At 37.6% G+C, this 21,303-nt stretch overlaps 1 protein-coding gene across 1 annotated transcript in view; it reads left to right on the plus strand.

The window, feature by feature from the left end:
- The window catches only part of LOC103475368 (rho GTPase-activating protein 26), a 68,406-nt gene that overhangs the window by 23,841 nt on the left and 23,262 nt on the right, over positions 1–21,303 (plus strand). The window contains exons 2-12 of the mRNA XM_081615875.1: positions 9,150–9,245; positions 11,302–11,363; positions 11,849–11,920; positions 15,065–15,166; positions 15,257–15,367; positions 15,639–15,743; positions 16,115–16,244; positions 16,512–16,612; positions 16,933–17,027; positions 18,885–18,963; positions 20,450–20,486. Coding sequence (XP_081472001.1) covers positions 9,150–9,245; positions 11,302–11,363; positions 11,849–11,920; positions 15,065–15,166; positions 15,257–15,367; positions 15,639–15,743; positions 16,115–16,244; positions 16,512–16,612; positions 16,933–17,027; positions 18,885–18,963; positions 20,450–20,486 — 990 coding nt within the window. The remainder of the gene's footprint in view (positions 1–9,149; positions 9,246–11,301; positions 11,364–11,848; positions 11,921–15,064; positions 15,167–15,256; positions 15,368–15,638; positions 15,744–16,114; positions 16,245–16,511; positions 16,613–16,932; positions 17,028–18,884; positions 18,964–20,449; positions 20,487–21,303) is intronic.

Here is a 21,303-nt window from a genome sequence, read left to right on the forward strand (position 1 = left end):
GACTGGTGAGTAGACTGGTAAGACTGGGTTCAGGCTGTACTTTAGCTACCAGCGCAAGTATTTATACAAGTGGCCACAGGAAGTGTGATTTCAAAGTATGCAGGAGCTTTTTCATGAAGGTGTTTGTCTGTATGACGTGTATCGAATAACTTTTTTCTAACTGTAGTTTCCAGAGTTTTGAAATGTTTCTGATCACACCGTACGATTCTGCACTGCATCGAGCATCTGCATTTAGTTAAAGGTTGTATTTTTAACGTATCTCCATGTGAAATGTTTTTCATCTTCACTCTTTTTTAAGTATATCTTCATTTTAATTTCATTGACTGCTGAGCTAAACTTTAGGTGGGTAACTTTATTGTTTACCTAATAACTTGTTAATATAGTGATCGATAGGTTGGTCGATTGATTACTTTGTTGAATGGATGATAAACTGCTGTTTATTGATTATTAGATTAATTCAAAGGATTCTCGTTGATTGGTTATATTCTTTTTTTGATTAATTTTATTGGTTGAATGGTAGATTGAATGGTTGGTTATATAATTTATTGATTGCTTCGTTGATTGAATTGAAGTTTTATTGGTTGATTGATTAGTGAGTTGGTCAGTTTTGGCTTAAATAGTTTAATGTGTTCTTTGATTTATTGTTTCGATAATTGGTTGAGTCCTCTGATGGACTGGCAACCCGTCCACGGTGTTTAATTACTTAATTGATTGAATAATTGAATTATTCTTAAATTTTAATGAGGGATTTATTGATTGGGTGATGACTTAGGGGTTGATTGAGTAGTTGAATTATGTGAATTATGTGAATGTTGTTTTTAGGAGATTTCCACCAACGTTTATTGAAAGCATGTTTAGCACTCTGTTTGGGATAAACAGTGCTGTTTTGACTATCCATAACCATTTCTCCTCCATATCTACACTCTCCTGTTAGGTTGTTATTTGTAAATTAAACATAAACTGTGAAAATAACTGTTCTTTATTCTTATCTTGTTAATATGAAGCCTCTTGTAAATTTTTTAATTACTACCTTTTCATTATTACTGTCCTTGTGTAAGCTGAAGCCATTTATCAGTAATTATCTTTTTTATTTTTGCATCTGAGCAACAAACTGCTTTATACATACGGTGATGTACATTTGATAATATTGTACATCTATAAGCTGTATTTTCGGATGGTGTTACAGGAAAAAATTATGAATCTGAGACTTTACTGAACACACGGCTCTTCTTTCATGGCTACATAAATCATTAATGTGGGAGATCAGGAACAATATGTTGCTCGTCAGTGTTCACCCATGCAGCTAGGTTTCCTTAAAGCTGACAGAGCAGAACGGACAGATGAAAGACACCCTTTGGCCTCTACCTTCCCTTAACCCTTCAGTCACCTTGGTAACATTGAAAAGCAGCTAAGTCCACTTCCTAGGTTTTTTTTTTTTTTTTACACACGTTCCCTTCCATTATGACTAATAGCTGCCAGGATGGAAATGTTTCATTTTTCCTAAGTTTCAAACTGACCTTGTAAGCTGTGTTACAGGACAGACTGCTCATGCACCAAGGTTTATATTAAACATGCAGTGACCTGCATATACAGAGGACATCTTTTTCAAAGGAAATAGGAACAACACCGGTCAGATGTGTTGCCACAGCAAATATCAACCATTGTGGTATGAGCGACATTCTGTTTTCACGCTTCTTACGGATATCTTAATGTCTTGGATTTAACCCCAACAATAATTACTAACTGTACGTTTATCCTCATGTTAACCTTTTCTCAAGCTTTCATAACAAAAACTTAATCATTTATGTTTGTTCAAGCTGTGATTTGGTCCCGAGAAGGAACAAGGCCACAAAGCCCAGTAATGTTAACAGATTTATGTCCCCACAACATGAGTAATGCAAGTAATTCAAACCGTTAACGCTTGTATTACAAGAAAGCCAGCAGAGTGGGCCCAGAAAGATTTAGCTGCTGTCAGATGAACTGGGATTTGGCAGGAGTTTAAACAAATTAACATTTCAACACTGCTTAGTTTCCATCCTGGAATTAGTGGTAAAAATGATGCTTCTTTGATTGGATCAATGTAAAACTAAGCAAGTTATAAAATGAGGTTGTTGATTTTGTCATTGAACATTGAGTTTTCTCCTTTTGACTTTTATTTAGAGATGTTCCGATCAGGTTTTTTCCTGCTAATACCGATTCCGATCACCCATGAGGGCCGATCACCGATACCGATCTCCGATACCGATCACATAATTATTATTATTTTTAATCATAAGCACTACCGGTTACATTATGTAGAAAAAGGAACCATGAATTCACCTTCATTTAGACAAAAACTTATGCCAATAATTGTGGAACACATTGATTCATCCAGGGCAAGAGGCAGGGTACACTGTCAGTCCATCACAGGGCAACACAGAGACACACAAGATACATGACCATGCACACACACGCACGCACGCACGCACGCACGCACGCACGCACGCACGCACGCACGCACGCACGCACGCACGCACGCACGCACGCACGCACGCACGCACGCACGCTTAGACCATAGGGCAATTAAGCGAGACCAGTTAACCCAACTCTCATGTTTTTGAACCTCAACCTGGATGTCATGCAAATTCCATGCCAAATTACACTTGACTTTTTTTGTTTTTATGCAAAGGTTGCTGTAATAAATTAAACTTTGTTTCTCAAGTCTGTGAATGATTAGAGAAAAAGTTTGAACTACACAGGTTTTTTTTTTATAACATCTTAGAAAATTGGTTTAATCTGCTAGAATTCTGCCAAAGCTGTGAGCTGTCTTCAGCATAAAATATTGTTTTCTAAATTAAAATGCTCCCAAGTCTAACTGAAACATGCTGCAGTAAGAGTCACAGCTAGTGGAGCTACACTTTGCTTTGAGGCCACATGGGGTAAACACTATTAAAATAATGTATACGCTTTTAGAAACAATAACAGCCACTAAGTAATATTTACACTTCTTTATATAATCTCTGCTACTTTTCAGTGTTTATCAAGACAAATCCTACTTGTAGGCTGCAGTGTGACTTGCAATGTTTCACCCTTTAATTAAGTCAGTAAATTCTAGTCTTTGCTTGGTTGCTAGGTCATGCAAAGAATAAAATGAGGGGACTAAAATCTTTCTTTTGTCTGCCGATGAATATTGTGTGAGCTTGTACCAGTTGATGAATGAGGTTTTTATTCGCATGTGTGTGGAACAAAGCTACAGCAGAGTTCAGGCTACCACTGGATATCCTGTTGATATCACACTAGCCCATTCTTTTGATTGTGTATTTGTGGGTTTGAGCGGACAACACACACACAACGGCCCGTTGTGTCGCTGCATGGTTGTGGTTAATTGCACATGCCTTTTGTGTAGCTGACAGTGTTATGTGTGTGTTTTGCTGTGCAAGACGTCACATTCCTGCAGTGGTCCCTGGTATGCAGATGTCATTGTTAAACTATGAACTGAGCATGAGTCAAATGTTACAGTTCAAAGAATTATTCTCACCCAATTTCTCGCTTGACAAAATCACTTTTGGTTTGAAAGTGACAAATCTCTGAAAAAGTTGATTTGTCAAAGGACAAATTGTGAAAATGCACCTACTACAAAATTCTCTGCCTTTTCCAATCTCTGATTTTTATATTCTGAAATAACTTGCCCTTGAATTGTGATTGAACAGATTCTCACTTATTGTTCATATTGGTAGAGGATTCAGTGGAAGAGAAGAAAGGATTACGGATTTACGGTACGTAGGATTTGATTTAAATGAAAGCAAAGTGATTACAGTACTGATATTGATAAAAATTTCTCAATCTTTTTTTTATCTGTTGAGATATATCCACATTTACCTCACTTCCCTCTTTCACATCTGTCATTTTAAATCTTTCTGCAAACGCTGTGACCTTCAGTAATTTTGGGGCCGTTACACATCAGGTGCGAGCATTTGCAGTGAAAATCCAACAGGTGGTTTATAGAATTGGCATGCAAAGGATGAATTCATGACTTTTGGAAAATTAAGTCCAAGAATTGTTGGATTTAAATGTAACTTTTACAATTTTGCTAACAGTGATATGACGATGATAATGTATTTGCGATAAACGTATCAGTATGAACAGTAGCTATTTTGCTTTGCATCAAGTCCAGGATTGGAATCTTGTGGGGCTCTTGATTATTGCACAAGCAAATAGCAGTTTTTATTTGTAATGCTAAAAGACGCTATTTAAAAAAAATCGAAATTTGCCTTCATTTCCCAGCATTGTGTGTTTAGTAAGGGATGAAGGACAGAGGCATGGCAGGAATCCTTTCTTATAAGTGTGATAGAAGAGAGGAAAAGGACAAGGCCTGTGTCAACAGGGTCACCTATTTTTAGATTTCACCATCCTCTGCTTTCCTTCTTGGCTGGACTGGCTAACAGACTTACACACACGCACACGCACACACACACACGCGCACACACGCATGCACACACACAGGCACACACACGCACACACACACGCACACACATGAACTAATCCGCAACAAGAGAACATTGTTTATGCATAATCTACAATCAGCAATGTGTTGTTTTTATTTGAACTTGAAATCTGAAATAGCATACTATAAATATTTCACATAATTTTTGTCACATTAACAATAGGTCTAGTAATAAATCAGCCGAAGCAATGATGGAATACTGCAGAAGCAAAAAAATGTTTAATTTAACTCTGACGTTTTTTCTTACATGAAATAAAGCATTGTGAAAGAGTATTTGTTTTTGACATTATAACAGATTTCTTTTGTTTGCTTCCGTCTTTCTTTTAATCACACTTTGGATCATCACTTAATCATTATTTAGGCCCATTTACACAGAGGCACTCTTCAGCTAAACTAAGATTTTTGTTGCAGTCCAGCCGCTCGCCTTCATGACACCAATGACCATAATCTCTCCTACTGGTACCTTTTGAAACCAGGTGTGAGTGAAACCTCCCTGTAGCATCCCCCCTTCAGAGGTGTGAAATACTCTGCAGGTGTGGAAGCGCACATGCACAGAACGCACAGCTAGAGGGTTTACTCTACTCTTGCACAAGCAGATGACAACAAAAGCAATTGTGCTGTGTTGTCGATAAGGAATATGTATGTGTTACACAAAAACCTTGTTCATGGTAGATGGAGACAGGGTACTGCTTACAATGAGGTGGAAAGTATTGAGGTGGAAACTAAGGGACAAAAGTACATGACATGCTAAAATCACAGTGCCATCTAGTGGCCTGGCATGACAACTACAGCTGACTCAAGGCATCTTGATGATGCCATCTAAACGTGAAGCTTTTTCCAATCAACGCCCGAAAATACTAGCAGTTTATACACAGCAGTCCCGTGTAAATTTAGCCATAATCATTACTGAGAAATGGATCATCATTTAATATTGGCCAAAGATAACCTAAATAAATCCAAAAAGGTAACTTCCAAATGCGGATTTCATTTATTAAAGAAAAGTTTCTGTTCAAAACAAATATGTGAAAATGATTTTGTATAATCATGATTAAATACAAACTAAGATTGCTTTACTTGGAGTTAGAAAAAAGCAGATTTCTCATTAAACACCGAGAGTCATTTGTACTGTACGTCTTGCTAAGTTTGGTCTTCTATCTGCTTATTGTTGCCATTGTTTAACTATCTGCTAAACAGGAACATGTGAATCACCACTTTAGAATAGATTTCATAAATGTGAAGCTTTACTGTTTTGTTATTGACCATCTCCTACACAACAGCCTCTCTGGACAATGTACTTGTTGCTACATTGCCTTATTTTATTGGAATCCACTTATGTTGGACATATTTTAGAGAAATGTGTTGGCCAACAATATGGTTTTGATTTGGAAGTTTAGTTTGAATGACCTCAGAGCTATGATTTGGTTTCTGTGTGTGTGTGTGCATGTGTCTGCGTGTGTGCGTGTGTGTGTGTGTGTGTGTGTGTGTGTCAATACTGATAGAACACTCACGGACATGTGGGTTCAAATTTGTCAGCACTGCCAGTACAGTGAACCTCAGCCTATTCATGGTTCAGCACTGGTATGAGGTGCATTTCTAAATAATTATCCTTTGTTTCATGCCAAACCCACCCAGAATGTTTGTAGTAGGAAACCTCAGTCTTAGTCTTATTTGACTAAAAACAGTCCTTGCCATGTTTAGCAAACTCTATGTTTACGTTTGTGATGCTAGTCAAACAACCGGTTGGTGCATAAAATGAGTCTAATGGTTGTTTTGGAGACTTACAGATGCTAAATCAACTCTCTTTGGTACAGCTCTCCGGTGGTTGGGTGATTTATTTTACCTCTCATTCAGGGTTCCTATAAGTATCTGTCCATTACTCATTTGTGAATTGTTTTGTGTAAACAGTAGTTTTATAAATACTGAAGCACCTTCAGTATTTGCAGAGGTGTGAACATTTACTGGCTTGATAACATGAGACGATTTAGTACTTGTAAACTTACACATTTTCAAACCATTGTCAGACTAATTAATCTGCTGTACTTATTGCATGTTGGACAATCACCTCAAAGGTAAGAAATTATATTTGACTTTGTTTTGAGCATAGAATGTGCTGGCCCTGACCGCAAAGTGAATTCTGGGATGAGAGTTTACTCTTCTGAAAGCTTCTGTTGTCTTAATCATTGGTTTGTGGTTAGTTTATGAGAGGGACCACTTGGAGAAGCAAAGGCTAGAGTCACAGAAGAAAAAAGTTATGAGTTTCGCTGTTCTTGCAAGGTGCAGAGGGGAACTGTCAGTGGTAGGAAGGAGAAACCAGAAAGAACAGAATGAAGTAAGGGTATGTGTTAAATGAGTGATGGCGTTCTTGCAATGCACAAAAATACGAGACGTCATTGCTGGCAGAGCCGGCTTTCATTCTCTCAGAGGCCACCCATGCTGCAAACATTGTGTCATTGTTTAAACAGAGCAAATAAAAGGTTAGTGAAAAATGTGTGATAGAAAACTTTGTTTACATCATATGCTGTTATATAATGGAAGTTCACATTGCAGCCATGCTTTCCAATGTTTAATGGTTCTGAAAGAACTTGATACGGATGAAAAGTCTGTTTGAGTAAAGATTTGCCCTTTAAGTCAAAACTGTGTTGCAATTACTTCTGCCGTTGAAGTTTTATTAAAAGCAATATGGTGCATGTACTTCATTTGAACATGTGGGTCGATGTTCACACAGAAGTTTGATAGTGATCATGTCATCTTAACAACTACAAAAAAAATTGGATTTCAGCAAAAAAAAAAGAAAAAAGAAAAAGAAGTTTAGCGTCAAGATCTCCTGTGTGAATGTAGCCTAAGCGTTAAAGTTGTGGATTTGTCTGCAGGTAGCCAAAGTAGAAATGGAAAAATATATTAAAAAGGTCCTTGCAATAGGATTTGAAGTAAGGTGGTGAAATAAAATACTGACACTATCAGAAGAGATAATTTAGATGATAAGCTCCACCCATCAAGGTGGATGTTGATATGAAAGTACCTTTGCCCTGCCAGGGTCATTTATGAGGTCAACTTCTGTCTGAGTAAATTGTTTTTATCCTGGTAGATGGAGTGGGGATAAAGGAGGGTAAATAATGGTCACAGGCAAATACCCTATTGCCCAGAAAGATTCAAGTTTTTAAAAATGCAAAAGTTAAGAGGTCACAATAACCCTGGTCTTAAGAATAAACTTTTTGGCTTTTCCCCCTGAGATTTAACTGAACATGATGCTGCACAGAAGGTAACTAAAAGTGAGCCATTTGCATTGCACATTTTTAGAAAAATATTCACAGAGGCCGTTTCAAGAATTGCCCTCTGGTGGCCATCAGAAACAATAATCGATTAAACATGTTTCAGTAATTCAATTAATTAAATGTGTATTAGATGCTACACACCTCTACTGTTTACAGTGTTTGGTTCCAACCTGAGACTACTATTCTGTTAGCACTAGCAGATTTTTGGAATTTAAAGTTCTTATCTTTCAAATTCAGACTTTGGCTTCAGCCTCATCATTCTTTGGATACTTTAATGAGGTAAAGCAACTCTGGCTCATTGCTTGGTGACATCCTACAGTGATTCATTGTGTCAATGATGTATGTCAGTGTGTGCCAGCAGCATGTCTAATTCTCTGGCAGTTCCGTCAGGACTCCAGAGGCCTGGGATTCATTTCTGACTGGCAAACTGCACCGATCCTGCAGCATGCACACGAGCAAAACCAACTACTGCCTGTCTTCTTTACACTCACTGTCCTTCCCATGACTCCCACATGTTTCTGTAAGAGACATGGTTTGTCCATTTCCGTCATTTTTGTCAAATCATATCGTTGTTTTCTAAACTATCATTGGATTTCAAACGGTACTTTCGTTCTGAATATGTCCTGCTCCTTAAAAAGTAGGACTTCCCTGCTGAGTTTTACCACATCATAATGTTACCCCTTTAAGTCTTTCTCTTTCTTCTTTGACCACCAAAACACAAGACCAGATATTATCCCCAAACCAGCCATATAAAACGATCATTATTTTAAGTCTACTTGAGCGCCTTGATTCCTTTAGTCAGGATTGCATGCGAGACCCTGGTTTCGGTGAGTCCCCCCCACAACGTGTGGTTTCTAAGAAACGTATGAATAATGTGTCTCCGTTTGTGCCTTCCTCGTTATCCTGCCCCTATTTCACTCTGAGCCTGTGTGTGCGGCTGACCTCAGCCAGCCCAGCAACAGGAAATGCTGTAGTGAAGCCAAATCTGCCCGTGAGTTATAATGCAAGAGAAGCCAAACTTGCTGCGAGTGTCTATCTCCTTGGCGCTTTTAGTGCCTTATGTTTTATTTGGATTCACATGCAACTGTTGAAGGATTTTTACTGCCTTATGTGGCTAATGTGACTTAAGGTTAATAGAACTTTTTGAACCTTTGCAGCACGAACATATGTGCAGATAAACAAGAGATGTCATAACATTATTATAAGAAACTGCAATAGAAGGCAGGTTTCTAACATATTTAAAGGCAGCGTTTACACAAACATGCGATGCCTTTTATGAGTCTATGCAACCGATTACATCCACAATCACAGTTTAAGGTGAATTTAATTTAGAAATGCATATTATTTGTAATGTGCCTCAGTTAACATGACTTTTCTTATTTTTCTGTTGTCAGGTTTGTCGACAGCAAAGAGGAAGTTTGCAGACTCTCTCAACGACTTCAAATTCCAGTGTATTGGTGATGCTGAAACAGATGACGAGATATGCATTGGTGAGTGTGTTGAAATGTTACCGTAGAAATCGGTGTGTCAGAAAATGAATGCCTGTGAATGGATTCATGACAATGCTGTGTAGAAGAGAACAGGCATGTCAGATCATTTTTAAAAGCCTCCTCATATATTTTTCACTTTTCATCTGCAAAGATGTTTTCAGATTCCCTGATTTATTTTGGGATTAAACTTTGTCTGTAGTAAACATTTAAACAAAACAAAAGTTATCATGATGAGACAGTCTGTGGTACATTTTGACCACTATTCAAAAGGATTTCAGCACCAAGTATTTGTTCTACAGCTCATGTCTTTGCAGATGGTAGTGGGGGGTGTAGGGAGTCACTTTAAGTGTCCTAATTTATCTTAGGAATTCATCTTTTAAAATAGATGCAAATCTATTTGCCATAAAATAGTATTATAGATTTATTAAGTTTGTGAGTTCTTCGCTCATTTAACTCTTTCAGATTTCACCCATTAGGAGTAAAACCTGATCCAATCCAGAGAAGATTGGATCAGAACAAATGAACTGCCCCTTACACCTACAAGCAAACTGCAAGAAGTCAAATACTTTTTCATAGCACTGTGCCTTCTCTTTTAGTTTTTAATTGAAAAATACAACACAGGGCAAATTCTCAAAAAGCACACAGAAATACCTCTTCTTTTTGCTTTCACTGTCTGGCTGAGGGCTACTGAACGCACACTGGCTCTCATGTCAGACTCTACTTTTCACATATTGGTTTCATAAAGTCAGAGCTTTGCTCCATTCCTGAGTTTTATTTCAGTTTTGAATTTTTAGTTATGCTGTGACAGTTTTCTGGTAGCAGTTTGTTTTTATTGTGTCATAATAAGTTATTTCAAAGCTACATTTACTGGCAAAGGGATTACCAAGAAACTAAAACTGTATGAATCACAAAACAAACTAATGGTGCGGTTTATTATGATATTTACTGTCTTTCTGAAGTCAAGTGAGATGCACATCTGTTTTTCCTTACCATTTCAGAGGAGTAGCAAATGCAGCAACGCTTAATGTTTTTCAAATTGACATTTCCTCTGCAGATTTAAAAGATTTCAAAAGAAGTATATTTTAATCCAAGAAAGTGCAAATCAAACTTTGATCTATCTTTTTTTTGTTTTTAATTGCTAGAACCTCAGACACAAAAGTATTCAACGAAGAAACAAAGAAATAAGTCACTTTTTAAGAGTTGCAGACCTAAAGCTGACAGAGTCAGCCTAATATCAATGTTGTTGTGCTGTAGAATAAAACTATTAATTCCCAGTACTCATCTGGACAATTTATGTTCAGACATCCTGCTGTGTCAGTAGGAGTGCCGGCGCCACACCCCTCTCATGACTGCCCGGCTCTGTCTGTGCGGGCCGCGGCTCCGGGCTTCGCTCTGTCCCACCCACTACTGTTGTTTAACTATCCCCAGTTATCTTTCCTGAACAGCTTGACACTCAACTGGGCTGAACTGTTGTTTGTGTGGAGTATTCATAGACATGTCAGGACTGATATTCTCCCTGCTACAGACTCTGCTGCTGCAAGGTGATGCATATTAAGAAACAGGTGAAATTAAGATATAATTCTACATGCCTGGATAAAATATTTGTAAAATCTGACTGTAAAGCAGTAGTGATTGTGATTCCTCTGGAAGCTGTCATTTTCACAAGTACTCCCCCTTTCTGCACGTGCTCAGTATGAGCTGAAGTGTGTCTGTGTTTGTATATGCGCCTGAAGTGTCAGACAGGCAGAGGCAACTCAAGTGGAAACTCTGACCCAAACAATGTAGGAGTGTCTCGCTTGCCAGTGATCTGGGAAACTGTGTTCACTGTGAAAACATCAGACACAATCCCTCTGAAGAGGGATCTCAGTCCCAGTTAATTTCTTGAGTTTTTTAAATTCCATTCAAACCCACCTGTTGGCATTTGCCTGTATATATACTAAAAAATAATCTGAACTGGATTGAATTAAAGTTTTGTTTCAAAGTTACACCCCTTCTTGTTTTGTTTATTGTTTTCATCTGTCTAATTTGTTGCTTTCACCAACTCGACTTTCCTCAGCCAAGTCACTTCAGGAGTTTGCAACTGTCCTACAAAACCTGGAGGATGAAAGGACAAGGATGGTGAGTGACTAAAGCATTGATTACTTTTAGTACATATTAGGATATTTCTGTTTTGCTTTTTTCCTTTATTTGACATAAGAAAATCTTTGGTCAAAACATGAAGACCGTTGTTCCTTATGTTGTACCATATTCAAATTTACAAGTAAGTTTTGGCCTCTGTGATCTTTGTCTACTACACAAAATTTCAGCGTAGTCTGGAAAAGTAACAACAATTCTGGAATTTATTTTCACATTTAAATAAGGATTTGATGATATAAAATCTTTAATATTTTATAAGATATAGTCATATCTTGTGATATTTTGCATTAAATAATTTGTCTCTTTGCTAGATTTTGTTAATGTTCTCTGAACTTGAACAGCTCTAGTTTGATGATTATTAAGTTCAAATCACACATGCCGTAAGATATGCTGCAGCTGAATGAGAAACATGTCTCTGTGTGTGTGTGTGTGTGTGTGTGTGTGTGTGTGTGTACACCCTTCTGTAGATCGAAAACGCCAACGATGTGTTGATTATTCCACTGGAGAGGTTTAGGAAAGAGCAGATCAGTGCAGCCAAGGTAAGAGGAGCAACTGTGTACTATCACAGGACCAGTCCCAGAAATGGACATACATGAGCTGTGAATGAGTATTGATGTGTCCACACTGCCAGTGAAACATTGATCAATAAACTTTTTTTTTTGTTGCTCTTGTTGGACAGCACACAAAACCTTGATAGAGGTTGTATGCTTTTTAAAATATATCTCACATAGCTCTCATATTTACAGAAAAATATTTAAAATGTTTCATGTTTGTGCTTGAAAAGGTAAAGGAAGATGGGAATAAAACTTGCTTATAAAAAGCTGCAGTAAGAATTGCCATACATATGTAGGTAAACTACTTTTGGAAGAACTTGGACAATATCTGAGAACCCACTGCTGCCTCTGCCTCACCATTAATCCCATTGTAAAGGGAAAAAAATCTTATATTGCAAGCAGGCATTTTTAATTTGATTTAAAATAATGATGAGTGTGTACCAAAATACAGCGTTGGTAGCTCCAGACCCAAAAATAGATCAGGGTTGTAAAATCAATCCCAACAATCCCCAAACAGGAGATTTTTTCAGGTTCAACACATTTTCTGTGTAGTAAATATGACAGACTATAATCTTCCTTTATTAGGTCATGGTAAGCTTGATCCATGCAGTTAGTAGCTGAAGGACCTAAATAAGCAACGGCACAAATTTCCATAAAACATTGTTTGTAGTCCACAGTTGACCATTCTCTTTGTTTTCAGTCATTGTCTGATCGTGGCACAGTGATCGGATGTACAGTCTCTAGGTCACAATGATAATCCTAGTTAAGCACTAAGCGAACTGGTTTGACACAGTTTGACCTACTGCTGAAGAAACACATGTGAGGTGAAGGCACAGCTCTAGTTGTACATCCTAACATTATTCCCAGATGAATTTGAGGATCATGAAAATATTTGTGAAACTCAAACCAGCGTTTGTACAGGATGTGCCTCTGGTAATGTGATGCCACTCTTTGTTCTCTTTTAACAATGCTTGAATTAAGTAAATATGTTCAGAATCAACAATGAGCACAAACAAATATGTTTGGTGTAAATTACTGATAACCTATCCCTGCACATTAGACAATCTTCTTCGCTTCCTGCTTTTAATGTGTGTTATAAATAACTTGCACCTATGTGTGGCTCTTTGTTTCAACCGTGGTTATTTCAACGTGATTTAATTTAGTGCGTTATGTTAAAACTTGACACCTTTTCAGTTATTTTTCTTTTAGGTTTCAGTCTTTTTGTGAAGGAGTTTCCCCAGAATGTTTCAGTTTGTCATGGTAATGTTTATCCATCTCAACTAATTTCTCCAAATCTCTGAGATCATGAGGGCAGCTGTTATCCAAACTGAGAATCCCAGAGCATGATGCTTTCTCCACTGCGCTTCATAGTGGGTTTGGTGTTTTATGGTGAAGCACAATGTTGCTTTTGGCACAAAAGTTCTTGTTGGTTTTCATAAAACCATAACACACTTTGGGAGATTGTAACCAAAACGAGTGTTTTTTCTGGAAAAAAAAAAGGCTTCTGTCCTGCTTCTTACATGGGAAATTCATCAGATTGTTGTCACATAAATACCACAACCTAGTGGGAAATGGCTGCAGCTCCTGCGGTGTTGCTGTCGGCCTCTTGGCTGCCTCTTTGTCCCAATTGCCCTCAATTGTTTTGAAATTTAATCTGCATGTTTACACAAAAATATATTTAGTGGAATTATTGCAACAGTTTGTTTGGATTTGAAAATTATTAACCCAGATATCCCATAAACTGTCTTTAAGACCTCCTCAACAAAATACCTGCTCAGTAAAATTAGATATATTTTAATTCAGTAAGATAAATAACCAAATGAGGTGATTGCTTGCCTGAAGTGTGATCATGTATTGTTAAGCTTTGTGAGATTTCTGTGATTATTTACTTGGGATATTGAATCAGCGGTTTATGCCGACATTGTAGATGTGATGAGTCAACCTAGTGCTGATGTTGGATTCTGTAAAGAAATATTTCTTGGGCCCTCTCAGGAAAGATCACATCCTCATCTACTGTACCACACTGCCACCTGCTGGTGGGGAAAAATGAATACTTTTTTCTTCATCAAAATTATTTTTTAAATACAAGTATTGAAAAAGAACAGCAATTTGGCCTTTAGCTGGTTTTATTGAATTGCGGATGCTTCTTTATCTTTTACATGAAGCATGTGAAGTTTGCAATAAAACCTTTACAGAAGTTGGTTGCAGAGATAGTCATTTCAGATTGAGTCTTTACAGGGAATTAAGGAGGCAGACTTTGAACAGAGGCCTTGATATTTAGAGTCGGACTCATCCTTCCTGATGTGCTCTGCAGCTGTTTCCTAATTCCCATCTGGACCAGTGGAAAGACACAGCTGTTTGTTGCTTAGTTTGAACACTTTCCCCCAGTATATTTAAACTCTGTGTCTACACCCAGCTTGTCATCTGACCATGTGCCTTTGTCCATGTGCTGAAATACTCTATTGTTTGATAAACAGCTGGGCTCCCACGGAGGACAGTCTGAGTCTGAGTCCTGTGAAAAAAAATTAAAAATGGACATATTCTATGTAGAGGAAAAAACCTCCAGAAATGTTTAGGCTCTTTGCTCATAAAACAGCCGAACAGCTGCTGCTTCTGCTTCTTCCTATTTTTATTATTAATATTATTGAGGGTTGTATATATGTCGACTGTGCCAATGAAAGATTAGTCAAATCCTCTTTGCAAATGCCAGAAAGCTTATTCTGTTATTGACTCTTGATTGCTGGTGTTTATTCAGTTGGATGATTAAAGTTTGAGGAAACACAACACAACTGATCCAACACTATCTGGTCTACATGTGCTGAGTGGAAAATTGACATATTGGAGGAGAAAGTTCCATCTGAATTGAGATTATTAAAGTTTCGCTGCTTGCAGAATCTTATCTTGAGATGGGACTCAGATGGTTTTTAATGGGTACAGCAACACAAATATGTGGCTTAATCTGCAAATGCATTTTCTTACAAACATTGTACCATTTAGAGGGAAATATACAAGATTTCCAACAGTTATGTTTATAGTGCAGGGAACTTCTTTTTGTTGTTACACCTTGTTTGTGTGAGGCTTCTTCTATATTGATTGAAAATCCGTATTGTGTTGTATTCTGTGTGGCAGGAAGCCAAGAAGAAATATGACAAAGAGACAGAGAAATATTGTGCAGTGCTAGAGAAGCACTTGAGCCTTTCAGCAAAGAAAAAAGAGTCCCATCTACATGAAGTAAGGACATTTGTCTGCGTCTACATCTCTTGAGTTTCTACTTCTGTCCCTGTGATTTACCACTTGTATGCATTTTATTTTCTGTTTTAGGCGGACAACCAGGTGGATCACGTGAGGCAGCATTTCTACGAAGTTTCTCTGGAGTACGTCTTTAAGGTGCAAGAGGTCCAAGAGAGGAAGATGTTTGACTTTGTGGAGCCTGTAAGACAACACCGCATTTTGTTATTTACCTTAGTGTAATATATGTGTTCCTTTAACTTATCTGCTGAATGGTTTGCATTACACCTTGATGTGTCTTCTTTTGGTACCAAACAATGATTGAATTTTAGTTGAGGGCATCTCAACTGTGGGTTTTGAAGATATAAAAGAAAGTTGTTGCCCACATTGCTAAGAAAAAGTGTTTTTTAAAATTATTATTATCATTTGCCTGCTCATCTTATCCCCTCTTTGTTGTTGTTGGGCTTTGTTTCAGCTGTTGGCATTTCTTCAAGGCCTGTTCACCTACTATCATCATGGCTATGAGCTGGCAAAGGACTTCAACCACTTCAAAACTGATCTCACTATCAGCATACAGAATGTAAGAACCCAAAGACAAACATGTATTAGACTTCTGTTTAGGTGTAGTTGGGACTACAGATTAATTGAAATCCTTTGTGTATTCATTGTTTCCAGCTGTTTGGTGTCCTGTAAGCAGTTTTTAATTGTTATGCCATAACAACGCTATATTTGTTCTGGAGTCATGACTGTAAATGTGTAGAATTTGCCTACATGATATTACCAGGAACTAAATGCTTTGATTGAAGTTTCTCTCTCTAAATGCTTTTGACTGTGATTCTGCCTGTGTCAAGTTTCCTGTGTTTTCTATCAAATCATTACCTGATTTGATAGAAAACAAATCAGGTAATGTGTAATCAGTACGGATTTTGCTTCTTGTACTTGTGCGTACAGACAAGGAACCGTTTTGAGAGCACAAGGTCTGAGGTTGAGAGTCTGATGAGGAAGATGAAGGAGAACCCTCATGAGCACAAGAGTGTCAGCCAGCACACCATGGAGGGCTACCTGTTCGTGCTGGAGAAGCGTGAGTAAAAGCCCACCTCGGTTTCTGCTTGCAGAAACCACCTCGTACCTCTGACCTGACAGCAGGCAAGGCTTCCTGTGGTTTCCATGGTAACACATTTTATCCCTGAACCTGGACCTACTCAGCTTTTTTTTTTTTTTTTTTTTGCTGCTATTGTGTTACTTCTGTCTATCTTTGTCTCTTTGACCTTTTCTCTTTATTCCTCCATTCTCTTGTCCTGTCTGGTGCAATCATTCATCATCTCAGCTCTTGTTCTTTATTCCTCAGGTCCTTTTGTTTCTACCTGGGTGAAGTACTACTGCACTTACCACCGTGAGCCCAAGAAGTTCGCCATGGTTGTGTTTGACCCCAAATCAGGGGGAAAAATGGTGAGTGTGTCACTCACCAATCAGAGTTCTTGACCTCATTTTAAACCATAGTCTGTAATTTGTTATGTGATAGACCAATGAAAAGTAGCACTTCACTTTGAAGCATAAAAACTTTAGCAAGACATTTTCAGTCAGAAATGTAGAACGTCAATTAATCTGCAGCTTCAGAAAGAGCGAAGTGATTAATCTTTGCTTCAGTTTACTTCATCAAGCTAACCTCCTTCACCATGTGAAATGCTTGTTTAATTGAAATACCTGTTTGTGTGAATGTTATTATTGGACTACAGTGCTGTGCTTTTCCTCTCTCTTTTGTTGATCAGGGTGAGGAGGAGAGTTTCATCCTGAAGTCGTGCACCAGGAGGAAGACGGAGTCCATAGAAAAGAGGTTCTGTTTTGATGTCGAGGCCATGGACAGGTTAGAGAATTTGTTGTTTGATCACCTGCTTCATCTTTTTAAATGACAAGATGCTGAAACCATTTTCCTTTCACCTACTCATCTGTTATCACTTGAATTTATTTGTACTGATAGGTGGATCTAAAACAACTTGAAATATCATTGAGACATTTATTTATTTTAACAATTTAGTTCAAAAAGTAAAATTATTACGTGTACAAACTGAAATAGCTAGGGTTTATTTCTGCTAGGGGTAATGGTTTTTACTCATAGCTGCAAAAACTCAGGATTAAACAAATAAAAAAGGAATATTTTATCATTTTTCCCAAATTCTTGAATGATATTAGCTCTATAATTCTGTTAATCTTGCAGTAATACCTGTTGGCTGTGTATCTTTTTTCAACCATACTTTTTCCTTCCACTCAACTCTCCATTAATATCCTTGAATGCAGCACTTTGTGAACAACCTGCTTCAGTAGTAGTGACCATTTGCGACTTTCCAAACAGTTTTTCACCTAAAATCACAAAAATCATTCACATTTTCTAAGAAACAGAATATTGGGATTCATTATGACCTAGCCTAATGTAATCTAACAAAAGTAAGCACTTAAAAATATTGTTTTGTTGAATCTTTATAAAAGAGTTTTTCATTTTAACTGATTTGAATAATTAACCTACTGATGTTCTTATTTATTTCTTATTTATTGAGCTGAACCTGTATATTAATTTAACACATCTGATTCCCAACATGTTAGGTTTTGCAGTGTTGTAATTTGCCCCCACAGACACATGAGGGTGCTATTGGCTTAATCAAGAAGAAACCTGGTGGCTCTCTGTCTGCGCCGTCCTTCCTTTAGCTCTTCCACATTTTCCTCTACATTACCTCCTAAAACTCCTTTTGCATTTCTTCCCCTTTACGTCTTTTTGATTGGTGTTTTCATACTGTTTTTACATTACACAAAGTATAAATGCTTCTAAAAGACGAGTATTCTGTCTCTTGTGGCTTAACAACTTTTTTTTTTTAAACTTTGGACTATACAAACTGATAATATAGCTTCCAAGTTTTTCACCTTAAATCTCCACCACTATTAGAACAGGCTGAGAAGTTTTACTTACCTTGCAGCAGAGGCTGCAGGATGTGACTGTGCTTTCTGGTCAGAGTGCGTCTGGATGAGTGATGTCCTGTATCGGGGCAGTGGATCATGATTGGCGCAGAGCGTGGGAGCAAGAGGAAGATGAATGTTCTCATGCTGACAGAGTGACTAGAGCAGGATCGATTGTGAACTTGTAAGAAGGCAGAGACAGATTTAGCTAATGAGACTGTGTGAGTGACGGAGATGTGAGAATACACAATGAACGCTGCTCCCCTCAGAATGATTCGTCTTCTCTTCGTGGATTAATAAATTCTTGCTAGCTGATGAATATTTCAGGGAACGTACATCATCTGCCTCTGATCCTTTTATGGTGAAAAATCTGATCTCAGCAGCTGATCATCAGATTTAAGCAGATTAGAATCAGAACTCTCAAACGTGCAACAGAACACGTTTTGCAATTGGAGGGAAAAAAATAAAATTTTCATATTCAAATCAGTCTGAAAGTTTTTTAAAGGTGTTTTTTTTTTTTCTTCTACAGAGTTTTGCAAATAAAATGTCATGATTACAGGTATACTTTACTCATAAGGCATTTGTTCCTGTGCAAAATGTGCTATTTGGATGTGCTACTTCATGTGCATTTGGCCAGTACTGGGAAATTTGTTGATCTAACAGCCTCTAACTGAAAATGTTTGCCACTTACCATAAAATTTAAAACGCTAATGTGCCTTGTGTGTGTGCGTGTGTGTGTGTGTGTGTCTGCATGCGTGTGTGTCTGTGTGTGCAGACAAGGCATAATCACCATGCAGGCTCTGTCTGAGGAGGATCGCAGGTTGTGGATGGAGGCTATGGATGGTAGAGAACCGGTAGGTTACCATGGTTACTAGTTTGTGCTTATATGACGAAGACAAACAGTGATGGAGACAAAGGAGGAGAGAAGGGGACATCATGTCCTCTGAGCTTTTGTGCAACTTTTCCACATGTGCAACAAATGGTTTAGTTTAGGCTTACAAACTTTACGTTTTGCTACTTTTAACTGTTTTAGTGCTGCTCTCTGCGCCCACGTTCAGAACCGTTCGTGTCTCGACACCTCCCTCATGTCCGCATGCAAACGGGCAAAGGTAATTGACACCACGCAAGCTGGAACGTGCAGCTGCAGAACTCAGGCGACCCGTTGAAAAATAAAATATGCTTGTGTTTTCTACCTCATCTGTAAAGCCACCTTTGATGTTCAGACATGTTTGTTTTGTAACTGTTACAGTTTAATCAGTTCAATCTGATTGAGCATTACAGCAGGATGAAGCCACCCTTGAAAAATAAGTTTTTAACATAAGCTTTATTTTCAAATTTTTATCCATCTAGTTTTTTTTTATGTGAATGTTCACTTTATTTTTAAAAGGCTTTACTAATTTAGTTCAGCTGTGCTTATTTGTGTCTATTCAACTTTCTTTGTTTCAGTCAATAATTTCAGTCTGTAAATGGGCAAAACTTGTAGACATACCCCAAAGCATGTGCAGCTGCAATTGCAGCAGATTATGCTATGCATTGACTCGAGGCAAACCTAAATATAAATAAATGCATGTCACATTTCTTTTTACGTGTATTTATAGAAGTGTTGAAAACTGCGCATCATTTATGCCTCACCTCGCAATTATCCAGTGCTTTGTGTTAGTTTGTGATAGTAAATCCCTCTTAAGTACACGGATGTTTGTGGAAAATGTTCAAGGGGTGTGAAAATGTTTTCAACACCCTTTGAAACTTGAAAGTTTGAAATTGCTGACTTAAGCCCTTTTTGGACTGACCTTCCCCCATAATGTGGGCTGTGCACACAGTAATACCCTCGGAGTAATTTTCAGAACATTTATTCAACACATATTCTCATGGATGTGACTTTACCTCATTACTGCAGATAAACCACTGATTATTTACACAGTTGTTTTCATGAGTCACATTTCTACCTCAACCTCTTTTTTGAGATAGAACCAGAAACTGTCAAACTTTTACCCTTACCTTTGTAAAAAGCAAAACCATTTAAGTGCATACTCAACCTTGAGTGTGAATTACATTATCAAATAAAAAAAAATTGTCTTATGAATAAAAGTCCTTTAATTTTGCTATAGATAACACACAAAAGCAATAATTTTCTATTTTGCTGTGCAGATATGGCTAATTGGATTTACAGGATGTTCTAAAACCAAAATTAAATGTGATGGCTGGATGCATTTTTCCAATAGCATGTACATATTAATAACCTGTTAAAGATTTTGCATTTGCACCAAGAGGGAAGGTTTGCTAGGGAACGTTTTATTCATGAGAAAGAATAACTTATTCTAATTGTTCTCTTGTTTTCAGGTGTACAATCTCAACAAAGACAACCAAACTGAAGGCAGTAAGTAGATCAGATTCAACATTTATTCATACAAAGGGTTTGGAGATTACTATATTTGAACTGGAAACACATTTTTAACCTTGATGCAGTGAGCTGCTTCTCGTGTCTAAACAAACGTGTTGAAAAGCACAGTTCAGTTGTGATAAAAAAATCATCAGGCCCTTTCAGCTGGCCTCAGGGTGGGATTTAGACACGTTCGTCTGAACTCAATGGTTGCTTTATCCATTTGTCAGAACACATCTGGATTTTGCTCAGTTGTGAACCCTTAAAGTGGAGTATGTGTGCATAAAGTTTGTCTGTAAGATATATAGATTTCCTAAATGTACGGCAGAGACAATGGACCCAATTAGCAAAAGTAATGTTATTAAAGTAATGTTTTTATTTTCTTACATACACAAACATCTCCCTATTTACTAAACATTCATATAGCTTTAATAAGAATTAAAGCTATATATAAATGAGGCAAACGGAAAAAAAGTAATGACATTAATTCAGGGAGAACAAAGTTTTGGAGTAAAGTAAAACAAAAACATATGGTGCGATGACAGATGAGTGCTTAGGAGTAAAAGAAAATAGGCGACCATTGATGCTTTTCTCCTGTGGGGTTGTTTAATCTGGTCAGGTTTCGGTTCTCGGTTGGAGGAAAACTGAGATGGACGGCCTGCCTGAATATTGCGATTGAACAGATTTTTGATTTTCCTAAAAATATTTAGGAATGCAATTAACTTTTTGCAGCTGTCCAACTCTCCAAGTTTGAAATCAAGCTCTTAGCCCAAAAGACAAGCTTGAAAGGAGAAGAAATGTTTTCAAAGTGTAT

This window comes from Poecilia reticulata, chromosome 14 (assembly GCF_904066995.2).
Source record: "Poecilia reticulata chromosome 14, P_reticulata-male-v2, whole genome shotgun sequence".
Taxonomy (NCBI): domain Eukaryota; kingdom Metazoa; phylum Chordata; class Actinopteri; order Cyprinodontiformes; family Poeciliidae; genus Poecilia; species Poecilia reticulata.